The sequence below is a fragment of the Cebus imitator genome, unplaced genomic scaffold, assembly GCF_001604975.1.
Source record: "Cebus imitator isolate Cc_AM_T3 unplaced genomic scaffold, Cebus_imitator-1.0 Scaffold38, whole genome shotgun sequence".
Taxonomy (NCBI): Eukaryota; Metazoa; Chordata; class Mammalia; order Primates; family Cebidae; genus Cebus; species Cebus imitator.
In genome coordinates, this window is record NW_016107353.1 from 3612830 (window position 1) to 3624859 (window position 12030).

Sequence of the window (12030 nt, forward strand, 5' to 3'; positions counted from 1 at the left end):
AGCAGCAGCTCCTCTGAGAACTTCCCTGGTGGGTGGTTAGTTTACCTCTTCTTGGGCATGTTCAGGGATTCACAGTCTTAAAATGATGCCATTCCAGTCTAGAATGGTGAGATGGCTGTCTTACAAATGCTTCTATACTCCTCCTTATACGACTAATGCTATGTTGTAGTTAGACAACTACATAGGTCACAGTGGGTTTGGAAGATGAAAGCCTAAAGAAATGTACCCGATGTAGATGCTGCTTACGTGCCACTCAGAACGCTCCTACTAAGCCTCTGTTGGAATAATGGTTCTGGGTGGTCCAGCCCCTCCCAGGAGCTATGCCATACTTCTTCCTTCCTGCGGGTGCATAACTGATGCCCTAGCATGGGTCACCTTGGGGAACTGCTCTGTGCGCATGTCCATGCATCCTATATTTGTTGAAGAGTTAATACCCATAGGGCCATCCTTGATCAATGGAATGTGGGTGTGATGGTTCAATGTTTCTCTATGACAGTTTGCAGATGCATCTCACAGCTCTCCTGGGAAGGATGGGCGGGTGGAGCCCCAGTTGCCTTTCACAGTAGCTCATTCTTGTGCTGGCTTTCACTCTGTGCATCACTCCTCTCCCTGAGATCACTGCCTGAATAGCCCAAGCACAGACTTGTCTCAGGTTCTGCATCCAGGGGAAATCAGGCTAAGATAGCATCATTAGAAAAAAAAGTCTAAAACTCCTATGGGAGGGATGCTAATGGCTAATTTACCCAAATCCCACAGCTCAGCTGAATAGCCAAAGCAAGGGTAGTTTATCTTAAATAAATATCATTTTGGGACTCATTGACTTCTCTGCCTTTGCAACATATTCGCTTCCTTCAACTGTTTCTCCTTCTTCTAGTTCTCCCATTTTTTTTTTTTTAAGAGAGAGGGGTCTCACTATGTTGGCCAGACTGGTCTTGAACTCTTGGCTTCAAGTAACCCGTTAAATCCCCAAACAGTTGGGATTATAGGCATGAGCCACTGTGCCTGGCCTCTCCCCATCTTTTTATTCCTGTGTATCTCCATTCCATTGACCATTCATCTCCCTTCCCTCTTTGTTTTGTTTAATCTCTGGTCCTTCATCTCTTTCCACCTCATCCTCTTTCTGTCTCCTTTATGCCTTTGCTTTTTGTTTTTCTGTGATTCCTATTATCTTCTGCCCTTTCTGATTGTTGGTAAACACAGTTGAGAGCCAACCTAGCTTGTAAGACAATTGAATCCCGTGGCCTCACTCTCCTTGCATTGTCTCACAAACAGGAGAGCAAAAGGTGGGATTAGATTGTGTGCTCCCCCAAACTAAGGATTCCAAAGGCTTTGCTGGGTAATGATGGGATTGGCCTTAATAGGCATCCCATGAGTGTGAAAGAATTGGTGAGTGAAAGGTATGTAGAGGGATGATGGGGCTTTGATATCCCGTATAGCCATGAAAATCACAGACTTGGCTGTGGGTACTGGTCCTGGGTGTAGGGACCCCTCAGCCCAATCTTCTCTCCCCAGTTTCTGTTCTTTAGCTGGATCGTGGAAGTTTATGCATTCCTAGGAGTGGAAAATTAGAACCTGGAGAGGAGCTGGGAGACCCATGGAGAAATCTGAATCCTCACTGCTTCCCGCCAGGATAATGCAAAGCAAGGCCAGGTCTCCGTGGAGATGACTTGTTTTGATTTTCTATAAAACCACCCAAACATGTGCATTTGTTCACTTTTCAAATCCACTTTATTACCAAAACGAACAAAAGGAGAATGAGGCTTAAATTAAATAAATTATGCAAATATCTCAAGAGATAAGGTTCCCAGTCCTCCCTGGGAATCATATCATCACAGGTCAGTATCACTAAGAACATTAAAACGTGTTGAAATTCTGGATTATTTCACTACTTTGCCTCCATCCTTCCTGCTCCAACCAAGTCCAGAAGAGTGTTCTTTCCCAAATATTCAAGCAGAGATGTTTTCTTCAGTGTCTTCCCTCTGCCCCACGTGTTTCAATCTCGCCTCCACGGCGGGCCCTGTTCTCTCTGAGCCCCAACTCCAGGCCACTGGGCCAACAATCCCCTTCAGTTCCGAGGCTGTTCTGGGGGTTAAGGGTAACTTCGTCAAGTTCTCAGGGGATCTTGATACTTGGTTCAAAGGGGGCTCTGACTTGGGATGTCCTGAGGCTCCGTGACCTTCTCCCACCTCCTGGGCCTGAGCTAGACTTGGAAGGAGGTGGAGTAGGGGAGAGTGAGTTGTCATTGGCTAAGGCTCTTGTCCTCCTGGAATTTGGCACTTCGGGTGCTGGGCACGGTGAATCCCAGATAACATTGTCTTTCGCCTTCCAAGTTTTGAGTTCCATTGGCAGCCAGATGGCATAATGAATTCACAGAAAAGCAATACTCATGGGCCAAGAATGTGTTGGCTCTTGGCCAGCACCCCCTCCTTTAACTCTAAGAAGACTTGTTAGCTGACCAGCTCACTCAACACACAGACACACAATGCAGGTCTGGCTGAAGTTAGAAATTGGGATGTTTTCCTAGGCTGGGCCAGCCCAACCTGTTAGAGAAGGGGTCATTAAGTTGAAGAAGCCTGAGAAAAGCAGAGACGAGAGGCCAGAAGATTTTCTGTGCATTTCCATTGAAATTTTACAAAACACTTACACATGGAACCTATTTATTTTCAAGTCAACTGTGGGGTTCCTCTCAATACCTCCTTGTATATATGGAGAACTTAGCCCTTATTTTCATTTTCTTAGGAGAAGATGGCCTCAGGTCTTAAGGGTCTTAAGGAATCTTCCTGTGGAGGAAGACGCTATCTGGATCAGCCCCCTTCCACATCTGCATGCAGACAGGGGATGCAGCGGATCCTGGAGGACTTCCTCCCTTGCCTGCAGAAGAACCCCATCGTGGCTCTGGGCCACAAGCAGGTAAGGAAGAGTTAACATGATGGGCTCTTTTCCAGGTAAAGGACAAGGCAGATTTACCAAGGGGAGGCATTTCCCTGCTGGTCCCTGAGGTCAAGGGAGACTGTCGGGGCTCAGGTCCCATCAGTTTTTCCTGTGTTGGTACTAGCACCTTCCTCCCCTCTGAGTCTCTGGGTACAAAGAGGGATTCCCAAAAGCTTTTGTGCAGAATTGCTGGTATCTATTTCTAGGTTGCCAGAAGATTCTGCCAGCTACCGATCTCCCTCTTTGGGGTTTCTACCTAGCCTCCAGGGGAAGGGAGCAGCCTCTGAGGGTAGAGGCAGCAATGTTTCTGGAGGCTGAGGCAGAACATTAGTGGGCTGCCCCTGGGGAGGTAGCTCTGGTGGTCTTGATGGTCCTGGCCACTGTCCAGGCTAGAGTCTGATGTGCTGACAGCAGAGGTGGCTTGGGCAGCCTTGGGATGATGTGGGGGTCACATAGTTACCAAGGCCTTCCCTGGGTGCAGAGCTTCCAGAGACAGCGTTGAAGCAGCTGGGGAAGGCAAGCCAGAGTCCCAACCAAGTTTTTTCCTATGTCCCGTGACAGCCTGACACCATCTGACACCGAGCCATGAGGGCCCCGGGACACTTTTTGAAGCTTGCACAGGAGGCCAGCACAGTTGTACTTGTCCCTCTGTTTTTGGCTCACTTGTAAAAGCTGGAAGTCAAGGTGTCCTTCAGCTGCCAAGGACAGGGCCGAGGTGGGTGGGGTGGAGTGGTCAGGAGGCTTGCCCACTGTGGCCAGGGCCTGACGGGTGAAGACTGGCCCAGACTCTCACTCCTGTAAGGGTAGCACCCCCTGCTGCTGAGAGGCTCCCTCTGGAGATGCAGGGAGGGAAGGAGGGGAGGAGAAAGGGGGAGAGGAGAGAGGAATGCGGGCCCTGGGGGTGCACTTTCCTTCTCCCCACACTCCCTGCGACCCCGGGTTCCTCCTCTGTGGAAGTCCCAAGTGCCAGGCACTCTGTAGGCAGCGTGAGGACTGGCGGGGCCCTCACAGGGCGGTCAGGGTCTCTGTGTGAAACATACTCCCGAACATCTCCTGCAGGAGCCACCGGAAGGAAGTGGGAGGGGAAGAGAAAGGTTAGACCAGCTGGGGTCACAACCAAGTTGGCTGCAACCAAGAGGTGACCCTAGAAACCCCTGGCCAGAATGAGGCACCGCACATGCATGTGTGTGTGAGAGTGTGTGTATGAACAGGGGAGAGGCAGGGTCAGGCTAGGAGGTGAACCAGTCCGGCGTGCCAGAAGCAGGTGCTGAAATCTACATGTGAATTGCCTCCCGTGTGCTGTGTGACTTTCCATGTGTCCCTTGCCCGCTTTTAGCATCACTTCCTTCATTGAGTAAAATGAAGGTTTGCAGTGGAAAAGCTCTAGAGTCCTTTCTCGCTTTGATAAGCTATTTTGGTCCTTTCCAGGCTTTTTGGAATATGCTGGAGATTCCAAGAGGGCCCAGAAATCAGTCTGCCAGATCTCTGAGGCTCCAGCACTATTTTCTAATCTGTTCCACCTGCCATCAGCACTGTGAGAGATGGATTCAGAGGACCATGGAGCTCAATGTCAAAAAGAGTGGGAAGAGGCACAAAGAGAGACACTATTTCTCATAGACCCAAAGCCAGATTTCTCCAAACCTAGTCATCTGGTTTCTTTTAATTCAGGGCATTGGTGGGGTGGTGTTAATTTCTATGGGTCCTATGGGGATGGGGATGGTTTTGTTTTGTTTTGTTTGTTTGTTTTTGAGACAGAGTCTCACTCTGTCACCCAGGCTGGAATGCAGTGGCGCGATCTCTGCTCACTGCAACCTCCGCCTCCCAAGTTCAAGTGATTCTCATGCCTCAGACTCCCGAGTGCTGGGACTACAGGCATGTGCCACCATGCCTGGCTAATTTTCATAGTTTTAGTAGAGACGGGGTTTCTCCATGTTGCCCAGGCTAGTCTTGAACTCTTGACCTCAGGTGATCTGCCTGCCTCAGCCTCCCAATGTGCTGGGATTACAGGTGTGAGCCATTGCACCCAGCCACATGTCTTTTAGTTCTTAAGTCCTGTCCACATGCAATAATAATTCATTTGTAGCCCCAGAATTCGTCTATTCTACCAGAACATAAGTTTCTAAGAGGTAGAGGCCTTTGTTTTGCTCACTGCTGTGTGCCCATCCTGAACTCCGTCAGGCAAACACTAGGTACGCCGTAAATACCTGCTGAATGAGTGAAAGAACAAATGACTCCCATGCCAATCTTGTATGGCAGATGGGACAGGCATGACTTATGTTTCCCTAATTTCACAGGTGATAAAAACTAGGACCCAGGGTGTATGTGGCTCACCCGAGGTCACATGGGTGATGTGTTGGAGAGTAAGAATAGATACTAGTTCTCCAGGACTTGGTCCAGTGACTCACCATCTCCCCAGGATGCCTTTCAGGGAGTGAGCAGAATGAAAACAAAGGCTGGGCGTGGTGGCTTATGCCTGTAACCCCAGCACTTAGGGAGACCGAGGCAGGCAGATTGCTTGAGATCGGAAGTTTGAGACCAGCCTGGCCAACACAGTGAAACCCCTGTCTCCACAAAAAATACAAAAATTAGCCTGGCACAGGCCTGTAGTCCCAGCTACTCAGGAGGCTGAGGCAGGGGAACCGCTGGAACCCGGGAGGCAGAGGTTGGAGTTAGCCAAGATCATGCTACCCTAGTCTGGGCAATAGAGTGAGACTTTGTCTCAAAAAAAAAAAAAAAGAAAAGAAAAGAAAAGAAAAAACAATGAGCACAAATCTTTGTGGCCTTGAATGTGACTGCTGTGGGCTGGCGGTGAGACAGCCAAGTGAACACCTTGTACTTGAGAGCAACCCCGTCCTGCCCCTCCTCACCCTGCTCCCACCCTCACAGCCCTGTCCCTCAGCTCACCTGCTCTAAGTCCCAGTAGCCGGGGATGTCCTCCTCTGAGTCGTACAAGGAGAGCTCAGGGTCCCCTGGAGCCTGGAAGGGAGGAAGCCAGTGCAGAATGAGCTTCAGTGACTGAACAGCAAAGTTGGTGGATGGTGGCAGGAAGATGGACACGTGGCCAGCTTTGAGTGGACATTGCTTCCTGACACATGATTCATCCTCTTGCCCTTTCCCTCACCTGCCTAAAAACAGCACAGCTGTGGCCTTCTCCCTTATACCAGACAGGTGTGTATCAGGGTCTTCCCTCCTTTGTGGGCTATTAGAGGCAGGGAAGGTTTTACCCAGCTTAGAAAAACTACTGGCTAGCTGCCTGATCTTGGGGAATTCCTGTCCTCCTGGGAATCTGTTTTCTAATCTGTAAGAGCCTGATAACCAGCCTCGCTTTGCCTGCTTTGCCCCTCACCATGCTGTTGAAAAGGTGTATGTATATGTGTGTGATTTGTATCTACGAATATAGTCTATAATATGTAACTATATTATATAAAATATAAATTATAAGTCTGTAACTAATAAAGTGTACATATCATGTTCAGAGTAGCTGAACGTGATTAGGGCACCAACAAATAATGCGGATTCCTCCAGAATCTCCCTCTTTGCTCTGCGGACAAGTTCACGAAGCGGGAAAGCCCGCTGTTTCCCCAGAGTTTCCCTCTAGGCATGGAGGGCAGGAGCCAGCGCCCTGTGTGTTCCTGGGCAGTCTTTCAGCACTTAGAGCAGATGGCTTCACCTTTATCAGTCTCTTAAGGCAAAGAGCAAATCGTTGCTCCAGAGCCAGAAAAGCCTTTCTTATGACCCACAGAGGGAAGGGGAGGTTTTTACCCAGGGCTGGGGCACAAACAAAGTCTTGGGAGGCCAAGGGCAGGAGTTGAGCTGGGAGAGGACCCTGAGGGCTGAGACATGGCAGGGGATACCTGGGCAGGGAACCCAAGGGGGGTGGGCTTTTTCTGACTCCTCAGCCTTCTGGAGTTTTAGATGGTGTTATTTGTATCCCGTTTATAGGTCACTTACTGAGCTAGTAAATTAAATGTCAAAAAGTGGAGACAAAACTCAGACCCAACCTCTTCCTCCATCACCAGCCTGAAATCTCTAAGCTCTGCTAAGTTAAAATGGGCAGGCTTACTTCCCTCACTCCCTTCCCCAAAGCCCCCTTTAGAAGCAGATAAGGAGGAGGCAGGGAACAGTGCCAGAAGAGTGGGCATGCTAGACTATGCTTTGGGAGTTTGTGCAACCAGGAAATTTATATTGATAAAGAATTTTTACAATACACAAAGTGCTTTCAAGTGAAACAAAAGATGTAATTATCATTTTACCCTAAAACAAAAACAAAAGAAAAATGCTGGGAGGTAGGTAATGTTAGTTGACGGGACTCATTCTATCAGAAAACATAAATGGCAGAGTTGGTATTGGAACTTAAACCTTTGCCTGTGTTCTTTCTAGTGCCTCGTGGTCCTGCTATTTCAGTGCCTTGGAGCCTAGGATTCTCCAGGTGCAGGGACCTTACCCCTTGGAAGTTTCGTCTTGGGGTCATGTCTCTGGCATTTGCCTGGGCGAAGAGGACGGCGTCATGTATGCTGGGAAAGACGTGATTGCATTCTAGACTCCCATCCTCAAAGACGCCTCCATGGCTAATGTCATTGTACACCTGGGCTAGAAGGAGAAAAGGTCACCTTCAGAAAGATAACAGCCATTGTGGGTTGGAGCTGGGGTGGGGAAGGTGGCGAGACCCGACTCAGGACGGAAAGGAGAGGCCTGAGGTCGGAGCTCTTGCTGTATCTGAGGGCCATGGCATTGGCATTGCAATATCAGTTCTGGACGGCAGAGGGCAACGTGAACTTGAGGATGCTGAACTTTCAACCCAGGGCAGAAGGAAGCAGTTTGATTTAGGGAGTCGGTACTTTGTGGTGATTTGGGTGGTAAAGCCTAAGCCGTCCTTGAGGAGGTTTCTGCCAGTTCTATCCCCCAAGCATCCATCCTTCCTCTTGTTTTCCTGGACCTTTCCAGCAACTTTCAATGTGTGGCAGAACTATTACTCTTAATCCTAGAGATGGTTTCCTGAGGGGGTGTCCAGAGAGGCTGGGTAGAATCCACTGCTTCTAACTTCACAGCATATCATAGCAGGCCATGGCCACTGCAGATCTTCTCCCTGATCGTGGCCATGCGGAGCTTGGGACCTGTGGCCCTGCTGGAGTGGGTGTGACCCAGTGCAGGGGGCTGGGTGTGTGTGTATGCGCCCCTTCACTTGCTTCTGTGTGTCTGTGTGCACTTGTGCCCACGTCTCTGCACTTTGCATATATGCTAATGATGTAAATGTCTGCTGCTCTGTGGCCACGCCCTTAAGGCTGTGTATGCACACCTTTGGAGACTGTGTGCCTATATAACTGCATATTTATATGGTCCCTGGAGAATCAGGGTGCTCTGTGCTTTATATCTATATAGATTCACGGAGATTCTGGTTGGGAGAGGATCCCCAAATCCATCTAGTCAACCCTCTCATTTTACATAGGTAGAAATAGATCCCTTGATAGATAAAGTGACTCCTCCAAGAATACACGGCACATTAGTTACGGGTAGATTAGAATCCTAGCTGTCCTTTTGTAACCCCATGAGCTCTCATCCCCACTCTGTCACCAGGACCCCTAGGATGTTTATGCAATCTGACCGGTCTCTTTGGACTCATACCTGAAGCTTTTATGAGCAGGCAGCCGCTTGGGGGGTTATCTGAGTGCTCTCATTTCCAACCTACTTACTATTCAGACCCCACCAACCTGTTCCTACCCCACCCGCCTTGCCAGCCTTTCAGTCCCTAAACGTCCTCTTTCTCTTACCATGGATGTTCACCAAGAAGACCTTCACACCGATCTTCCCATAGGTGGAGCTCAGCTGGAAGTGTTGGGGTAGGGAGGCAAAAGGAAAGGAATGTTCTGAGTGGGTCTCAAAAGTGATTCACAAAACGTACTTCAGAGGGGAAGTCAAACAAATAAGCAACCCCGAGAGCCCAGCAGCCAAAGATAAAAATAGCAGCAAAGCACACCACTTTTCCCTGGAGTGTTGGCTGACGGCTTCTTTGGGACAGGGGGCGGAAATGGGGTTTTGCCAATGTGGCAGGCACTTAAAGTCACCATGACCCCTTCTTGTGGGACTAGATCTCTTCTTTCAGTAGCTTAGATTTTCCCAGACTCCTCTGTGGCTTCAGGCAGAAGCCGCAGGGGAGGACGGAGGCTCAGGGAGTCTAGAGCTTCAGCCAAGGCTGGCCTGGACTCCAGATCCCGGCTAAGGAAGCCGGCGGAGGCCCAAGGCTGGGGATGGGGACTTCCCCACACCTGGTTGATGGTGAACGTCAGTCCAAACACTCTCTGTGCCTGTTGTTTCCCTGGCTTGTCTCTATCTGAGCCAGCTCTGAGGTTTGCTGACTCCCCACCATTGGCGGTGGCTGCTGGCAAGTTATCAGATAGATACATTCATTCAGGGTGTCCCGTGCGCTGTCTGTCTGGCTTGATGGTGTGGGGCACTGCTGTTATTTCTTCTCCTCTCCTAGGCTGGCTGGTGAATGAGGGACAAGGGCAGCAGATCATGAACCAGGAGCCAAACTGGACTCTCCTCAGAGCCCCTGGGTGGGTTCCTCGGAGGGACTTGGGATGGCCTCTGCTGGGGGTGTTGGGAGCACAGGGGGCCTGAAGCTCTGATAGACCTCTCCAGCCATGTGTTGTCACTGGCTGTCTGGGATCGCTCTGCGGAGAACATCCTATTCTGGTAGCGTCTGGGTAAAGGAGGGGTTCCTAGGAGCCTTTAGCCTCCGTGGTGAGTTTTGTCCCTCAGCTCCCTGAAATGAGGGCTCCAAGGAAAGGGGATGTGGGAGAGCAGGGTGGAGGGGGCGGAGTCTGCTGTCCCCGAGGGTCTCACCTTAGCCAGGGCCTTGATGCCCATCAGGTCCACAAAGCTGACTCCACTCATATCAAGGATGAGGGTGTGGAAGGTGACGAAGGGCGGGACGCTGGCCAGCGTGTCACTGGGCTCGTCAAGGGCCTCAGCAGATGCTGGTGGCTCACTCCGGGCAGCCGAGGAGCTGTCGGGGCTGAAGGTGATGTAGGACACGCTGGCGCCATTAGTTGGCGTCTGGTTGTTGTTGGGGTCAGTCGGGGGGGCGTTCTCAAAGTCCTGCTGCAGCTCCTGCAGGGAGACTGTCTGGAGGGGTGGGGGCAATGGACACAGTCAGGGACCACCAGGCCGAGCCAGACTTTGCTGTGGCTGAAGCAGGGGCATGACAGGTGTAGGTGGAGGGAATAGCTCTGCGTGGTGATGGTGAACAGGGACTCTGAAAACCCCACCTGAGAGGCCTCTCCCAAAGCCCTTTCTTAGGCAGGGCCTGCAAGCTTGGTCTCCTACAACCCAGACAAAGAGAGGACCCTCTCAGGAGAGGCACTGAAGCCTCCACCCACTCTCTCTGGAAGGAAGACCCTCTGGGACACTGAGCTCCTTTATTTCTTGAGACAGAGTCTCCCTCTGTCGCCTAGGCTGGAGTGCAGTGGCACTATCTCGGCTTACTGCAACCTCTGCTTCCTGGGTTTGAGCGATTCTTGTGCCTCGGCCTCCCGAATAGCTGGCATTACAGGTGCCCACCACCACGCCAGGCTATTTTTTGTGTATTTTTAGTAGAGACAGGGTTTTGCCATGTTGGGTAGGCTGGTCTCGAACTCCTGACCTCAAGTGATTCTCCCACCTCAACCTCCCAAAGTGCTGGGATTACAGGAATTACTCCCATGCCCACCCCAGCCCTGCTAGCCCTGGGCTGCCTGGGTTCCCTAGGAAATTCACTGCTGCGTCCCCTCTGATTTGTTCGAAAGTCCATGGGTTATGTCCTGTCTTAGCCAGAAAATGGAGAAGGGTAGTGGAAGTTCATTGGCTACCCTGGGAACTGGTAGCACCTCATCCAAGAAGAAAAATGCCTAGGCTGGGCATGGTGGCTCACGCCTGTAATCTCAGCACTTTAGGAGGCTGAGGTAGGTGGATCACCTCAGGTCAGGGGTTCGAGACCAGCCTGGCCAACATGGTGAAACCCTGTCTCCACTAAAAATGCAAATATCAGCCAGGCGTGGTGGCGGGCACCTGTAATCCCAGCTACTCGGGAGGCTGAGGCAGGAGAATCGCTTGAACCTTGGAGGCAGAGGTTGCAGTGAGCTGAGATCGCGCCACTGCACTCCAGCCTGGTTGACAAGAGCAAAACTTCATCTCTAAAAAAAAAAAGAAAAAAAAAAAGAAGAAGAAAAATGCCCAGTGGCCACCAGGCAGTGTTCCCAGAGACTTCCGGTCTTTGCCTTTCAGGGTGGAAGTGGGGCCCCGGTGTACCACGAGTAACAGGGGCAGTATCAGAATGGGCAGGAGAGCAGGGCATGGGGGCTTCTCCTGGCCTCCATTTACCTTGGTTTTCATGAATAGAGACTTCCTCTGTTGTGTGGGCCTCATTCTCCGCTTCTGCTTCTTGAGGTATTTTTGCTTGGCTAGTAATACTTTCTGGGGGTCCATACCTGTCTGCAGGGAGAGAGCCAACAGCAATCTCGACCTCCACCCTCTACAGGAGTGGCCTCTTCTCGGCTCCCACTGCCCTCCTGCTTCCATCCTCTGGCCACTCTCTGTCCAGAGCCTCTGGTCACCAGCGACTGAGCCTTACCTTGGCAATGACCTTTTGCCTGAAGATCTCTGAGTTGGCAAAGTAGAGAGGGGAGCAGTAAGTGACGATTTTAATCCCCTGGATATCCTGGGCCTGTGACAGGGAGACTGGGCTCAATTTGTAGAAATGTCTTTATTGGCTTTAAAAAGCAATCTCTCCTTGGGGTGGCACAGAGCAAAAGAAGGTGGTCATAAGCTTTAATTACCTACCCTACTATAGGTCTTGGGATTCACATAAATGTCAGTGTCCATGACCTGGGCCAGTGCATAGCCATTTCGACTGGATGAAGAAGGAAGAGAAAAACATAAGAGAACGCTAATGGTACATGGGCCTGGAAGGGTGCCCGTGCTGGGGCAGGGCAGGGGCAGAGCCAAGGTAGGATGGGGTCCTGTCCTCACCCCCAGACTTGCTGTGCCTTTTTGCACTGGGGACACATGTCTGGTGGCCTGTGGCCTCCTATAACTAGGAGGATGACAGACAGGCCTTTGACA

The 12030-nt window shown here is 50.7% G+C and overlaps 2 protein-coding genes across 2 annotated transcripts in view; one reads left to right on the plus strand and one right to left on the minus strand.

Annotated features, from left to right (window-relative positions):
- The first annotated feature begins 1711 nt into the window (after nt 1–1711).
- Nucleotides 1712–4700, plus strand: LOC119470697. Its single transcript, XM_037737370.1, has 2 exons — nt 1712–2910; nt 4360–4700. The coding sequence occupies exons 1-2, from the start codon at nt 2746–2748 to the stop codon at nt 4546–4548; spliced, it is 354 nt and encodes a 117-aa protein (XP_037593298.1). The 5' UTR covers nt 1712–2745; the 3' UTR covers nt 4549–4700.
- The window catches only part of SLC26A9 (solute carrier family 26 member 9), a 28241-nt gene continuing 19610 nt past the window's right edge, over nt 3400–12030 (minus strand). Inside the window, exons 14-21 of the mRNA XM_017525475.2 lie at nt 11749–11818; nt 11540–11632; nt 11290–11400; nt 9775–10056; nt 8700–8754; nt 7376–7521; nt 5836–5907; nt 3400–3984 (exon numbers count right to left, since the gene is read on the minus strand). Of these exons, the coding sequence (XP_017380964.1) occupies nt 3937–3984; nt 5836–5907; nt 7376–7521; nt 8700–8754; nt 9775–10056; nt 11290–11400; nt 11540–11632; nt 11749–11818 (877 nt within the window). The 3' untranslated portion in view covers nt 3400–3936. The remainder of the gene's footprint in view (nt 3985–5835; nt 5908–7375; nt 7522–8699; nt 8755–9774; nt 10057–11289; nt 11401–11539; nt 11633–11748; nt 11819–12030) is intronic.